Source organism: Pristis pectinata, chromosome 31 (genome assembly GCF_009764475.1).
Source record: "Pristis pectinata isolate sPriPec2 chromosome 31, sPriPec2.1.pri, whole genome shotgun sequence".
NCBI classification, from domain to species: Eukaryota; Metazoa; Chordata; class Chondrichthyes; order Rhinopristiformes; family Pristidae; genus Pristis; species Pristis pectinata.
Window position 1 is genome coordinate 11,255,133 of NC_067435.1, and position 15,317 is coordinate 11,270,449.

General features: G+C 47.5%; 1 protein-coding gene across 1 annotated transcript; it reads left to right on the top strand.

The window, feature by feature from the left end:
• Positions 1–2,238: 2,238 nt before the first annotated feature.
• clpp (caseinolytic mitochondrial matrix peptidase proteolytic subunit) lies at positions 2,239–14,492 on the top strand. The gene is made up of 7 exons (XM_052042237.1): positions 2,239–2,291; positions 4,086–4,187; positions 5,420–5,491; positions 5,570–5,666; positions 6,954–7,141; positions 8,409–8,514; positions 11,518–14,492. Exons 1-7 carry the CDS (start codon positions 2,277–2,279, stop codon positions 11,673–11,675), a joined length of 738 nt encoding a protein of 245 aa, XP_051898197.1. The 5' UTR covers positions 2,239–2,276; the 3' UTR covers positions 11,676–14,492.
• The last annotated feature ends 825 nt before the right edge of the window (positions 14,493–15,317 follow it).

Consider the following 15,317-nt stretch of genomic DNA (forward strand, 5'->3'; position numbering starts at 1 on the left):
ATATATAATTTATGCATGGATCACAGTGTTGAACAGAAGGGGGAGAAAGAGATGAGATTCCTGATGGAAGTTTGCAAACTGGCTGTTGCTTCCAGGATCAATCCCCACAGACTGGGATTTACACAAGGCTTTGTTTGATCACAGTTACACAACGTTTTATCAGCAGAGACTGTAAGGTCTGTGCACCTCACCCTATCCAGTCAATAGTACAGCCTACCCCACGGCCTTCCCACTTCATTGTTTTGACACTGATGTGACCAAATCATAAAAGAACAAGGCTCAGTCTTTAACCTGCACACAGATGAGATTCTCTAGATAAAAACTATCAGCCCATTTTGGAGTGATGTTGGGTAGTAATTCGTAAAAGAGTAGTGAAAATCTGTCATGCTTCCATGAAGTTATGATCTGTTGAAAATTTCAAAACCAAGATTTATAATGTAAAAATAATAGATTTTTTGTGTTATATTAGAGGTCAGTGTATTAAGAGATAATGGAATCAAAGCAGCTAAGTGAAGTTATGGTATAGGTCAGCAATGATGAGGCGTAAACCCTCTACTGAAGCCCAAAATAATTTACAAACAACAAACCACCTTTGAAATGTAGCACTGTCCTAGTTCAGAAAACACAGCAACTACTACCTGCACAGCAAGATCCTACAAACAGTACTGTGATATATCGGACAATCTGGTATTGTTTTATGAATAAATAGTGACTGCACCCCTCTCCTCCCCTCCCCCCCAACATCTCAAAAAAATTGTGGTGGCATCTTTCATGTCTGCTTGAGAGCAGATTGGGACTTAGTTTACTGTCTAATCCGAAAGACAGCACCTCTGGCAGTGCTGCATTCTCTCAGTACTGTCGCAGCATCTTTCTGCTCCCAGGTCTCTGGAGTGGGACTTGAACTACAACCTTCTGACCCAGACACAGGAGTGTGACCTATGCCTGGCCGGTCTAATGGATCGATGGGACAGGTTGACAAGGGGAGGCCAATCAGTCAGTAGGAGTGAGCTGAAATGTGGTGGAGGAAAGGGAGAAGCAACAGCAAGCCAACTGCCTGCCCCTCTTCCAAGGATACGCCCATGCCTGGATGCCCACTGGCTTGCTGTAGGACTGTTGGGCACTGCAGGGGCTGGAGTGCATTCCTGGATAAGGATGATGTTATAATTTGAGAACCAAGTAAATATTCTCATTAAAGTTATGTAAATATTTCTTTCAAACACAAAAGGGCAGGGGGCTATAGAGAAGCAGGGTCTGGAAACCTGAAATAAAACAAATGCTCAACAGGTCAGAGAAACGAAGGCAAAGCTGTGGCTCAATGGATCACACACTGGCCTGAGTCAGAAGTCTCACTCCAGAGACCAAAACACTGCACAGTCACCCGAGTGCAGTGCTGAGGGAGTGCTGCACTCTCAGATGAGACCTTAACCCAACTCTTCTCCACGACGGACGTGAAATTTAATGAGGAGATAAGACGGAGCCACAGGAACTGGCCGCACCAACATTTGAGCCCGCTCCACCATTCAGTAAGGTGAAGGCTGGCATCATGCCAGGTCTCCCTCCAGCCAACTCCCATATCCTCTGATTCCCTTTGTGTCTACAAATCTATTGCTCTCATCCTTGAACATAGTCAACAGCTGAACCTCCAGAGTGTGAAGAGATTCCTCTTCATCACAGTCCCAATGTAGCTGACCCCTTCACCCTCTGGTTCCAGATGTCCCAGCCATGACAGGAGGTAAAGCTGCATTGGAGACACCAGAGATTCTGCAGATGCTGGAACCTGGAGCAACACACAAGATGCTGGAGGAACTCAGCAGGTCGGGCAGCATCTGTGGAGGGAAATGAACAGTGGACGTTTCAGGGAGACCCTTCATCAGGACTGGCTGAAAGGTCTCGACCCGAACCGTCCACTGTTCATTTCCCTCCACAGATGCTGCCCGACCTGCTGAGTTCCTCCAGCATCTTGTGTGTGTGTGTGTTGAGGTAAAGCTGCTGCTCCTTCTCTCCCCACAGCTGCTGCCCGACGTGCTGAGTACTTCCAGCCTCATTTGTCCCCTTTCCCCCATCATCAGACCTGACTTGCCCCCAGTGGGAGCTCTGCCGCTTTCACTCTTTGACCGAACTTCCACTTGGCAGCAGCGGGCGTTACTTAAGGAGAAGTTAACGTTGGAAGTTTCCGTCGGCCGCTGCACTAGGCCGCGTTGTCATGGAGATAGAAAACATTCTGCGTCCGGGTCAAGCCATGGTTGTGGGGCTGGATATCCGGGTGGAGGGGAGACATGGCGTCGCTGAGGGTGAGTCGTGGGACAGGTCTGCGTTGGGGCAGAGGACCCGGGGCGGATCCGTGCGGAGCAATTGCAGACGTTTTATAAAAGTGCAGATCTTAAAATAAAAGGTTCTGCAAGAGTGAAGAACTTGCCCCTGCGAAGCTGCAGCTCTGCTGTCATTAGTTTCAGTGTTTGACCCAGTTTGTTGTCTCCTGTAGGTCCCTCCCTTGTCTGCGGGTCGGGAGCTGGCGGCCCCGGGTCCCTCCCTTGTCTGCGGGTCGGGAGCTGGCGGCCCCGGGTCCCTCCCTTGTCTGCGGGTCGGGAGCTGGCGGCCCCGGGTCCCTCCCTTGTCTGCGGGTCGGGAGCTGGCGGCCCCGGGTCCCTCCCTTGTCTGCGGGTCGGGAGCTGGCGGCCCCGGGTCCCACCCTTGTCTCCAAGTCAGGAGGTGGTGACTTCGGGTCCCACTCTGGTGGCCCCTGAGTCAAGAGCTGGTGGCCTCAGGTCCCACTCTGGACACTGCAGCACTGAAATCTAACCTGATGAGATGTGGTACTGAAGGAGTGCCACACTGTTGGAGGTGCTGTCTTTTGAATGAAATGTTAAATTGAGACCCCTGTCTGCTGTCTCAGGTGGATATTAAAGATCCCATAGGATGCTATACTGAAGGTAGCAATACCCTAGATGATATTTATCCCTTAATCAATGTTGTTCAAAAATTCATCTGGCCATTAACACAATGCTATCTGTGGGGGCTTGTTTTTTGCGTTATAGCAGTGATTACATTTCTGAAGTGCTTTGGGACCTTCTTAAAGGGATGCAAAGTGTGCTGTGGAAATGCTAATTCTATTGCATCTTTTTGTCTGATGTTTCTGTGTTATGCATGTCTCTTATCCACGTGGTTAGTAACTGTCTCCCTATTTTTCTTTTGCTACCAATGAGACTCTTCCAACTCTCCCTCCAGTCTGTGGTTTGAGTTTATGCCAAAACCATGGCTTGGGGCCTCGACCCAGCAGTAACTGACAGGAAACTGCCCAAATTCATATCAGGCCCTTGTACATTAGAGCAAAAAATAAACTGCTGGAAGGACGTAGCATGTCAAGCAGCACCTGTGGAGACCAAGGGATGGTTGACGGTTCAGGTCGAGACCCTGCATCAGGTCTCAGGTCTAAAACATTGACCATCCCTTTGCCTCCGCAGATGCTGCTCGACCTGCTGTGTTTTTCCTGAAGTTTATATTTTGCTCCAAATTCCATTATTGGTTGCTTGTGCCTCCTAGAACATAGGAGATGTTGTTCTGCTAGTTTGGACTGGAATTCAATGAAGTTGACTCTGAAATGGGCCAAGAAGCTACTGAGTTCATGAGATAACTAGAGATGGACAATAAATGCTGGCCTTGTTAACATTGCCTACATTCTTGTTATAAGAGCAATATGTGGTGAATTAGCCAATTTCGTTGTGGTGAGATGTTAGAATTGACCCTAGAGTCAAACCAACAGCGTCCCCGGTAAGAACAGATGGAGTGGGATTGATTGGGTCACTCAGCTAAAGAGCAACAGAGGCACGATGGACCAAATGGACTCCCACTGTGCTATGAGGTTCTATGATTGGTGTTGGCTGTGATGTTCCCAGTGATTGGACAAATGGATCATTGTTAGGATCAGTCACAAGAGTAACCCAGTGTGCTGAGGTAACAGAGCACCAGGCTGGTGGAGAGAAGGATAACTGAGACAGTACAGCCTTGCGTGATTGTCTTAAAACCTTCTTAAATTTATTTCAATATCCACCTTACATTTCCGTGCATGTATTTGTCTTTTTTTATAGACATTTGTGCACCATTCCAGGTGGCTCGTGACAGGATGCAGGAAGATACATCAGACGTCAGGCTGTAACCATCCGTTAATCCCCATAGTCATTGAACAGACGGTAATTGCTTTGAGGGGGTCAAACCCCTCCATGAATTGGATAACGCACAGCTTCCAGTATTGTCCATTCAACTAACAAACCTGGGCAGAAATGCCATCATCCAACATCTGTGTCCAACTGCCTTTGTTTGCCCCCCTGTTTCCAAGTCCTTCCCCCTTCCTACCTACCGACCTACCTATCTCTGTCATCCTGCTTTAATCTCCTCCTGAATTCCCCTCTCCCTGGTTCCCTCCCACTCTTTGGAAAGTGCAGAGATCTCTGAGGTTTGTAAGTCTGGAGAAAGTTCCAGAGATAGGGAGAATGAGATCATGAAAGGATTTGAACACAATAAGACGTTTGGGAGGCCACACTTGGAGTACTGTGTACAGTTTTGGTCAGCTTGCTATAGGAAAGATGTTATTAAATTAGAAAGAGTGCAGAAAAGATTTACCAGGATGTTGCCTGGATTTTGGGGGCCTGAGTTACAAGGAGAGGTTATGTAGACTAGGACTTTATTCCCTGAATCGTTGGAGATTGAGGGGTGACCTGATGGAGGTATATAAGATCGTGAGGGACAGGGTGAAAGCACAGTCTTTTTCCCAGGGTGGGGGTGCTAAAAACAGGTTTAAGATCAGAGACGAGAGATTTAAAAGGGACATCAAGGGCAGCTTCTTCATGCAAAGGGCGGTGCGTATTTGGAATGAGCTGCCAGAAATAGTGGTTGAGGCGGGCACATTAGCAACATTTAAAAGCCATCGAGATAAGTACATGGATAGGAGAGGTTTAGAGGGCTATTGGTCAAACACAGGCGGATGGGACTAGCTCGCTGGGCAACACAGTTGGCATGTACCAGTTGGGCCGAAGGGCCTGTTTCTGTGCTGTAAGACTCTATGACATGGAAAAGAATTTTAAATTTGCAGCTTTGTGTAACCAGGAGCCACTGAAGGTAAGCAAGATCGCTGGGTGAATGGAACATGGTGAGAGTTAGAACATGGGGCAGCAGAACTTTGGATTAGCTGAAGGAAAGTAGACCAGGGGTGTGATAGAATCTTCAAATCTGTAGGTAACAATGGCACAGGGCGTGAGTTTTAATAACAAGCTGCTTTGAGGCAGGGCTCAGGTATTAGGTACTTCATGTGGAGGTCTTAATGGTCATGGTAATGGAGGGTTGTGGAATTAGAGGCTCACCGCAGAACTAATTAGGACATCGAATGAGCAAACAGCTGTGCCCAGTAATCATCTTTCCTCTCCAGGGTCGTGGGGAGCGAGCTTACGATATCTATTCAAGGCTACTGAGAGAGAGAATTATTTGTGTCATGGGACCTGTGAGTATTATTTATTTTAAGTGTCTCCTTATTTTGCCTGTGTTAGTCAACTTCATTAACTGGCTGTGTTTCTCTCAGATAGACGACAACGTTGCCAGTTTAGTCATCGCTCAACTCCTGTTCCTTCAGTCAGAGAGTAACAAGAAGCCAATCCACATGTACATCAACAGTCCTGGTGAGCTCAAGTGCATGAAATGCTATCACTATGTCAGTCTTTGGTGTGAAAGAGCCCCTGGGATAGGTCAATGTGTGTTTTGGGCTGATTCTGGGGACAGGGTCACTATGAGCTCAGTTCCATCGCTGCACATTCCACTCAGTATCCGACTCTTCAGAAATCCTGATGTTTCAGCATCCAGCTCATTCATTAGTCGGGTGTCGAGAGCACACACCAGAGTCCATGTATATTTCAGCTTGTTTGATAGGCTGTAACTTACAGGGTTCTATTTCACATGCTCCCTTTAAACTCACCAGGGCCCAGCTTCCCCACAGTGTGATGCTGGATTAATAGAAGTAACATCCAGTTGTTAGGAAATCTGCTACTGCTAAGTTTGCCAAATTACTGGAGTTCTACTGTAATTTGCAACTGATGTCACACACCAGCCAGGATATGTGATGATGTCTGTGAGCACAGTTGCCTGATAAGTCTGCAGTTCAGTATTAGAACATAGAACACTACAGCACAGTACAGGCCCTTCGGCCCACAATGTTGTGCCAGCATTTTATCCTGCTTTAAGATCTATCTAACCCTTCCCTTCAACATAGCCCCCTATTTTTCTATCATTCACGTGTCTATCTAAGAGTCTTTTAAATGTCCCTAATGTATCTGCCCCTGAGCTTACTGAGCTTCATTATAACTGCGGCAGTCATATTGTGCACACCATGTTCCCACAGGTTTGATGTGATAATGACCAGGAAATCACTCCCTGTGTTGTTGGTTTTATTGAGAAAGGTGAGGGGTTAAAGTGTAGGGGGTCAGGGAGGTCATTCAGGAAGACCCACAGATTGTTGAAGAGAAGCGATCAGTCTCAGTGCAGACAGAAGCCTCTGTGTGTTGGTCAGGTGAAAGAGTGGCGGCTAATAGAGCTGCTCCCTCACAGCACCAGTGATCCAGGTTCAATCCTGACTTTGGCTGCTGTCTGCGTGGAGTTTGCAGGTTCTCCCTGTGACTGTGTAGATGCTCTGGTTTTAATTGGCCACTGTAAATTGCCCTTGGTGTGGAGGTGAGTGGTTGAACTTAAGTGGGGCTGATGAGAACGTGGGATGAAATTTTTTTAAAACGGGGATTAATATAAATGGGTGGTTGATGGTTGGCCTGGACTCGGTGGGCCGAATGGCCTGTTTCTATATCTCTCTGTGACTCTTTGCATTGAGTCTGTAGCTGGGTGTCGCTCCTCAGCTCACCCTTCATTGTTACACTGAGCTGTTTAACAACTGCGTTTACTTTATTGCGCCTCCCCCCCAGGTGGTGTGGTGACAGCTGGCCTGGCTATTTACGACACCATGCAGTACATCCTGAACCCCATCTCCACCTGGTGCGTGGGACAGGCTGCCAGCATGGGTTCCTTGCTGCTGGCTGCTGGCTGCCCAGGAATGAGGCACTCTCTACCCAATGCTCGCATCATGGTTCACCAGCCCTCGGGAGGGGCATCTGTAAGTACCACAGCCTTCGGGAGGGGCATCCTTAGGTATCGCAGCCCTCAGGGGCATTTGTAGGTACCGCAGACCTCGGGAGGGGCATCTGCAGGTACCGCGGACCTCGGGAGGGGCATCTGCAGGTACCGAGCCCTCGGGAGGGGCGTCTGTAGGTATTGCAGCCCTCAGGAGGGGCGTCTGTAGGTATCACAGCCCTCGGGAGGGCTATCTGTAGGTGTTGTGGACCTCATGGGGCATCTGCAGGTACCGAGCCCTCGGGAGGGGTGTCTGTAGGTATTGCAGACCTCATGGGGCGTCTGTAGGTATCGCAGCCCTCAGGAGGGGCGTCTGTAGGTATCGCAGCCCTCAGGAGGGGCGTCTGTAGGTATCACAGCCCTCGGGAGGGGCGTCTATAGGTATCGCAGCCCTCGGGAGGGGTATCTGTGGGTATTGCAGACCTCACAGGGCATCTGCAGGTACCGAGCCCTCGGGAGGGGAGTCTATAGGTATTGCAGACCTCACGGGGCATCTGCAGGTATCGAGCCCTCGGGAGGGGTGTCTGTAGGTATCACAGCCCTCAGGAGGGGTATCTGTAGGTATCACAGCCCTCGGGAGGGGCATCTGTAGGTACCACAGACCCCACGAGGGACATCCGTAGGTACCGAGCCCTCGAGAGGGGCGTTTGTAGATTCCACAGACCCCACGAAGGGCATCTGCAGGTTCCGAGACCTCGGGAGGGGTGTCTGTAGGTATTGCAGACCTCACGGGGCATCTGCAGGTACCGAGCCCTCGGGAGGGGCGTCTGTAGGTATTGCAGACCTCACGGGGCATCTGCAGGTATCGAGCCCTTGGGAGGGGCGTCTGTAGGTATCACAGCCCTCGGGAGGGGTATCTGTAGGTATCACAGACCCCACGAGGGACATCCGTAGGTACTGAGCCCTCGAGAGAGACGTCTGTAGATTCCACAGACCCCACGAAGGGCAACTGCAGGTACCGAGCCCTCGAGAGGGGCATCTTTAGGTACCACAGACCTCACGAGGGACATCTGTAGGTACCAAGCCCTCAGGTGGGGCATCTGTAGATATCGCAGCCCTCAGGAGGGGCATCAATAGGCAAAAAGGTCGGCATGGACGTGGCAGGCCGAAGGGCCTATTTCTCTGCTATGAATCTATATCAGTGGCTTTGAGTAATAAAGTTACTGAAGCTGCAGGAAGCCTTGAGAACCCATTTGGAATGAGGGACCATGTACACACTCTGACTGCTGCTGTGTGGTGTTTGTTCACAGGGCCAGGCCACTGACATCGCCATTCAGGCAGAGGAGATCCTTAAAATTAAGAGGCAGATCAATAATATTTATGCCAAGCACACGAAGCAGCCACTCCCGGTGATTGGTAAGTGCCTAGTGCAGTGCCAAGTGATCAGTAATTGGCAAATTGTAGTGATCATTTCTCCTGTCCAGCACCCACGGTACTTCCCTGGTAACAGCAGTGGAGAATCTCTCAGATTTCCAGCTGGGAGTAATCCTGCTTGTGTTCCACTTGGATTTTAGGCTGAGGGAACATTAGAAGTCCGAAACGTAGTGTCCCACCGGTTAGCTGATCTCTTTCAGGGCACTGGGGTTTATTTGTGTTCATTCCCAGGATCTAAATATCGCTGATGAGACGAGGTTACAGTAGAAGCTCTCACTCCCTCTGAGGTGATGTTTACTGGAAGGTACAGCTCGAGAAGTGCTGCAGAGCTGAGCTTTTACTGTAATGCCAGTTTCCAGTTAACCTCCATAAAGTCAAGGTGAGCTGCCTTCATGAGCCATTGCGGTCCATGTGGTAAAGGTGCTCCCACAGTGCTGTTGGGGAGGGAGTTACAGGATTTAGACTCAGTGCTGGTGAAAGACCGGTGATGTATTTCCAAGTGATAAGATTTGTTTATTAGTCACATGTACATCGAAACACAAGTGAGAAGGGTAGGCAACTTGCAGTTGGTGGTGTTCAGTATGCCTGTTGTCCTTGTTCAGATGTAACTGTTAGGGGTGCGCTGTTGGAATAATCTAGGTGAGTTGTTACAGAAAGTAGGGAAGATGGTAGACACTGGAGCCATGGCATGGAGTGAGTAAATAATCAGGGTGGCCATTGGAACGCCTTTCACATAGAATACTTTGTCTTCGATGGTGTTGAGTTTCTTGAGTGTTAGAGAAGCACAATTTAGGAAACAGAGGCGCCTTGACCAATTTCCCAATGTTGGTAGCTTCTGCATGAAGCACACAAAGAGGCTGTTCACCTGTGATGCCTTACTTGGTTGACCAACCCTTCCACACTCACTATCCCTTTGTTCCTGGTCACTTGGCAAGTAGCCAGCAGCAGTAGTGGGAGCTGCAAAGCTGAGGTGTGAACTCCTACCTTGAAAGAAAATGGCAACCTTCACTCGAGATGAGCTGCGAGGTGTCTCCCAATGGTTCCCTGCCCCCGTTCATTCCTCGGACTGTGTGAACGTGGGCAATTTGCCCACGTACGTGATGTTGCAGACTGTGAGATGTAAGTTAATGCGTTACCGTCGAGAGGCAGGTGTAGGGCAGTGGGGGGAGAGAGGGGAGGCTGAAAGCCAACAGCTTCCCACATACACTATCTTTGTTCTGATTCTCCAGGTCTTTTAATTACTTTGTGAGATACAGGCAGTGTTGGCAAGACCAGTGTTTGTTGGCCATTGGTAATTGAACTGAGGGACTCCCTTGGCCATTTCAAGGGCAATTAGGAGTCAGCCTCATCATTGTGGGCCTGAAATCACACACAGACCAGACCAGGTAGATCTCCTTCCCTGAAGGACGTCAGTGAACCAGATGTGTTTTTACAGCAGTTTCAGCATTACTAACGCTAGCTGTTTATTCCAGATTTACTTAATGAATTGAATCGAATTCATTTATCGAGATGATCAGTCCAGTCCAGTACGGTGGTGCAGCCTTAGCTCCAGGGATCAGCGTTCAATCCTGACCTCCAGCGCTGTCTGCGTGGAGTTTGCATGTTCTTCCTTGACCACATGGGTTCCAGTTTCCTTGCACGTCCCAAAGATGTGCAGGCTGGTGGGTTAACTGGCCGCTGTAAACTTCCACTATTGTGGGGGGGTGGGGGGGGGGGGGGGGCGCGAAGTTGATGGGATTGTGAGGAGAATAGAAAATGAGTGAGGCAATGGGATTGTTTAGTGAGCTGACATAGAATTGATGGGCCAAATGGCTGCCTCCTTGTCATGGCAAAGAAGTACAATGTCTGTGCTACCAGCCCATGGGTACCAGTAATTTGCTTTGGTAACAGTCACAGTGAGGCAGAAAGCATCTTCCATCGACCCCTCTCGGGATCCTCTGTCGCAAGGAAATCACCATTTAATTCAGTGAAAGTGGGCCAATTTCATTGGCTCAGACTCCCATGTCTGAGGAATCGATATGGTTCCTACATTGCACTTAATACAAGGCAAGTATATCTTCCTTGGGTATGAAGACCAAACCTGAAGTATGCCTGCAATGTGTACCATCGACAACATCCACTTCGGCTACTGGTTCTCCAGGTTGTACGCTGTACTCTGGCTATAATATTGTTTAATCATTGCCTCTGTTTTCCCTGGCCATGGGATGGTAAACAGTGGGTGATATTCAACCACTGGAGGCAGCCATCCACATGGCCATTGGCCACGTAGCTGGCAGTCTGGGGTCTCATACTCTCCTGCTACCTCAGAAAGGCAGCCAGCGTAAGCGAGGACCCCTCCCACCCCGGTCATTCTCTCTTCTCCTCCCTTCCATTGGGCAGAAGATACAAAAGCTTGAGAGCACGTACCACCAGGCTCAAGGACAACTTCAATCCCGCTGTTCTAAGAATCTTGAACAGACCACTTGTACAATAAAGATGAACTCTTGATCTCGTGGCCCTTGCACCTTACTATCTGCCTGCACTGCACTTTCTCTGTAACTGTAACACTATATTCTGCATTCTGTTTTTTTCTTTTGTACTACCTCAATGTACTTGTGTATGAAACAATGTGACTGGATGGCACACAAACAAAAGCTTTTCACTGTATCTCAGTACATTGGAATTGGTTTATTATTGTCACATGTACCGAGGTACAGTGGAGAAACTTGTCTTGCATACCATTCATACAGATCGATTCATTTACACAGTGCATTGAGACAGTACAAGGTAAAACAATAATGGAATGGAGAATAAAGTGCAACAGCTACAGAGAAAGTGTGGTGCAGGTAGACAATGAGGTGCTGCAGAAGGCTAATTTTCATGGCATTTGTACCCTTGGTATATATGCCATTGACAATAAACTTAAACGTGACAATAATAAACCAATTACCAAACCATAAGTGACCTGCCCTTATCTGACACCCTCACGACTCTGTTGCTTTGCAGAAGGAGCAATGGAGCGGGATCGATACATGAGCCCCGTGGAGGCTCAGGAATTTGGGATAATCGACAAGGTCCTTGTCCACCCTCCACAAAATGGGGAAGATGAGCCACAACTGGTTCACAAGGATGAAACCATGACATCAGGCTCCCCTGAGCCCTGAGCTGCAAGGTCCGTCTGATTCACCCTTCGCCCAATTTCTCCGCCGTGTGTAGATCAACATTTTTATTAAACATTTATGACCAGAAGCCTCTCAAATGTTGTGCTGCTTCACTTTCCGAGTCCCTGCCCAGGAGATGTGAACACAGAACCTCGGCCAGCGCATCCCATGCAGTACTGAGGGAGACCTACACTTTCACATGTGGGGTCTTTCATTTGAGAGATTAAACCAAAGCTCCACCTGCTCTCAGGTGATTGTGCCCTATGAAGAAATGTGCTGGAGTTCACCAATAACTAGCTGCGAATCAACAATACTATGTTAGTTCACTTTCTGTGGGAGCTTGCTGTGCAATGTTTCTTGCCTGATTTCAGTAAGCACACATCAAAAAGGAGAGCCATTGACTGGAAAAGACTTCGGGACCTCATGAAGGTACCCAGAGAAATTCAAAACTTTTAATGCCCTCCACATTTTTGAAAGGTTCACCCTAGCCATTCCACTGGGGTTGGATCAAAGACTTCACTGAGGTTACCTTTAGCTTTGGAGGCAAGGGTAACCTAGATTTCTGGGATCAGTGTTGGGAAAATGGAGACAAGAGACTGCAGATGCTGGAATCTAGAGCAGCAAACAAGATGCTGGACGAACCCAGTAGGTCGAGCAGCATCTGTGGAGGGAAATGGACAGTCGATGTTTCAGGTCAAGACAAAGGGTCTCCATCCAAAATGTCAGCTATCCATTTTGCTTCATAAATGCTGCCTGACCTGCTGAGTTCATCCAGCATCTTGTTTGTTGTTATGGAAAATGGAATTGTGCCAAATGTGCTTAGCACCATAAAGTCACACTGCACTAAACAGGCCCTTCGTCCCACTGAGTCTGTGGCAACCATGAATCACCTGTTTACATTAATCTGAACTAATCCTGTTTTTTATTCTTCCCCTCATTCCTATCAATTCCACACCATTCTCCCCACCCGCAATTAACCCACCAACCCGCAGGAATTTGGGATGTGGAGGGAAACCCACACAATCACAGGGAGAATGTGCAAACTCCAGACAGCAGCAGAGGTCAGAATTGACCCGAGTCTTTGGAGCTATGAGGCAGAAGCTCTACTGATTTCATCACCATGCTACCCGATTAGTAACTATTCAAACTTCTTCCCAGTGTCTTGATGTACTTGTTAATTTGTGCAATCTTCCAAATCAAGTCAAGTTTATTGTCATGTGCACAAGTACAATGAGGTACAGTTACAACGAAAAACTTGCTTGCAGCAGCATCACAGGTATGTAGGTTCAGGCAACACGCAGAACATAAAATTATACAAGACAATGAAGAGAGACAGAAAAAAGACTGCTAAAGTAGACACAACCAGAGACAAGTACATAGTAGTGCAAGAGGTGGTCCATAGTGTTCTGTTGCTGAGGTAGGGTTAAGGTTGTGCAGGTCAGTTCAAGAACCTGATGGTTGTCCATAAGCCTGAGAATTCTGCTCTGATCCCAGAACAGCTTCAACATGGTCCTTCCACCAATGACCCACACCTCTCAAACTTTACCCTCAAAACACTTGTACATATCTCAAGCCTTAGCATGTTTCATTTAGTTCGAGGTTAAGTTAGGGAGGAAGAGGTATGGTAGATTTTAAATTTATCTACAAGTGTGTTGTGTCCTTAATGTGGCAAAGCATCCCAAGGGGCTGTACAAGCTAAACATGGCATGGAGCTTCATAAGGAGCTAGTGGGATTCAACTGGGATTCTCCATCCCAGTGCAGTTGCAAGGCAGCTGAGGTTCAACACCCAGGTTGAGACATTAAGAATACCTTGTGTTACAGGAGTTCAACTTTGGACATCACATCTCAGATAAAATAGATGGATCTTGGAAGGGGAGCATTTAGACCATGAATGAGTTCAGCAGTAAAAGGGCTAAAAGTGTTCGGTTGCCCAGACTAGGCTTGTAGTTCCCTGAATGTAGAAGTTTGAGGTTATCTAACTGAAGTATTTATGATAAAGGAATTTCTTGACAGAAATTATTTCCTCTGTTAGGAGAGTCCAGAACAAAGGACTGCATCTCATTGTATGGACCATTAGATCTATTTCTGAACCATTCCTCTTGAATATTGTTTGCATTGTAGGTTGCTGGAAATGTGAGGTGATAACAGGGTATCTGTGCACACATTCTGTGGTGATGATCAAGATCAATAGACTGTTTGAGCTAGTGATGTTTAAAGATTGTAACAGGAAACATAAGGAAGGAAACAAGGTGGATTAGAATCAAATCAGGAACAGAAATAGAAATACTGATAGGGAAAGATTAGAGTAAGAGAGAAGAATAAAAAAGAGCAAGATACCTCCTCTCCTTAAAAGCATCATTCTTACCTAATTGACCTCAGAAATCTGTCTGCAGCTAAATGACTTGCAGCTGTACATTGCTTTGCCTCCACATCAGATCCCTTTCCATTACCTGGTACTGTCGACTGGGGGACGCAAGAGATTCTTTCAAAACAAGCCAAATGCCTACACCTGTGTGTTTTGCCTGGTGGTTCCCTTGGTGATGAGCTTTGCATGGGACAAAAAGGAACTGATTCCCTCTTGTTGTGGGGATAGACCACTCCCTCACCTTGGCCTCAGGTACTACAGGAAAGACCCTAGTACTTTTTATCTGCCAGCCACAGTTCCCTCTGCCTGTAATAGGAACAGGCTGTTCATCCCACCATACCTGTTGTGGTGTTTTGTGACTTTTTGGATGATCTGTGTCATATCTCTATTTATCCTCCACGGTTCTGTACATCTTAATGACTTTGCCTAATAAAAAGAAATGCAATCAATTGGACCCCAGTCTAAATGTTTTGGGGGAGAGTGTTATGGATTTTGACAACCCCATATCTCAGGAAGCCAAACTTGACTTCACTCCTGAGTGGCCCAGCTCGAGATTTAAGGTTATGTCCCTTAAGTCTAGACTTTCTCCAGCAGAGCAAAGAGCTCAGAGTGTTACACAGCAAAGGGACCCTTTGGCCCAACTCGTCCATGCTGGCCAAGTTGTCAACCTGAGGTGGCCCTATTTGGCCCATTCTAAACTTTTCCTGTGCATGTACTTGTCTAAAGGTCTTTTAAACATTGTAACTGTACCTGCCGCTACCACTTCCTATGGCAGCTCCTTCCATATACCCACCACCCTCTGTGTGAAAATGTTGTCCATCAGGTCCGTTCTAAATCTTTCCCCTCTCACTTTAAACCTATTCCCTCTAATTTTAGACTCCCCTACCCTGGGAAAGAGGTATTGATCATTCACCTTATCTATGCCCCTCATGATTTTATGAATATCTATAGGTCACCCCTCAGCCTCCTATGTTCCAGGATAAACAGTCCCAACCTATCTAATCTCTCCTTATAATTCATGTCTCCACTCCCAGTAACATCTTGTGAATCCTTTCTATAGCTAGATGACCAGAACTGCACGCAGTCCATGTGTGGTCTCACCAATATACAGTTTCTCTCTACATTATCAAATCCTTTACTCATGATAGTTATCTAAATAACCAAGAAAACTGCAGATGCTGAAAATTTGAGATTAAAAAAATCTACCTCATTATGACCTTGCACCTTATTGTCTACCTGCACTTTCTCTGCAACTGTGACACTAGTTTGCATTCTGTAT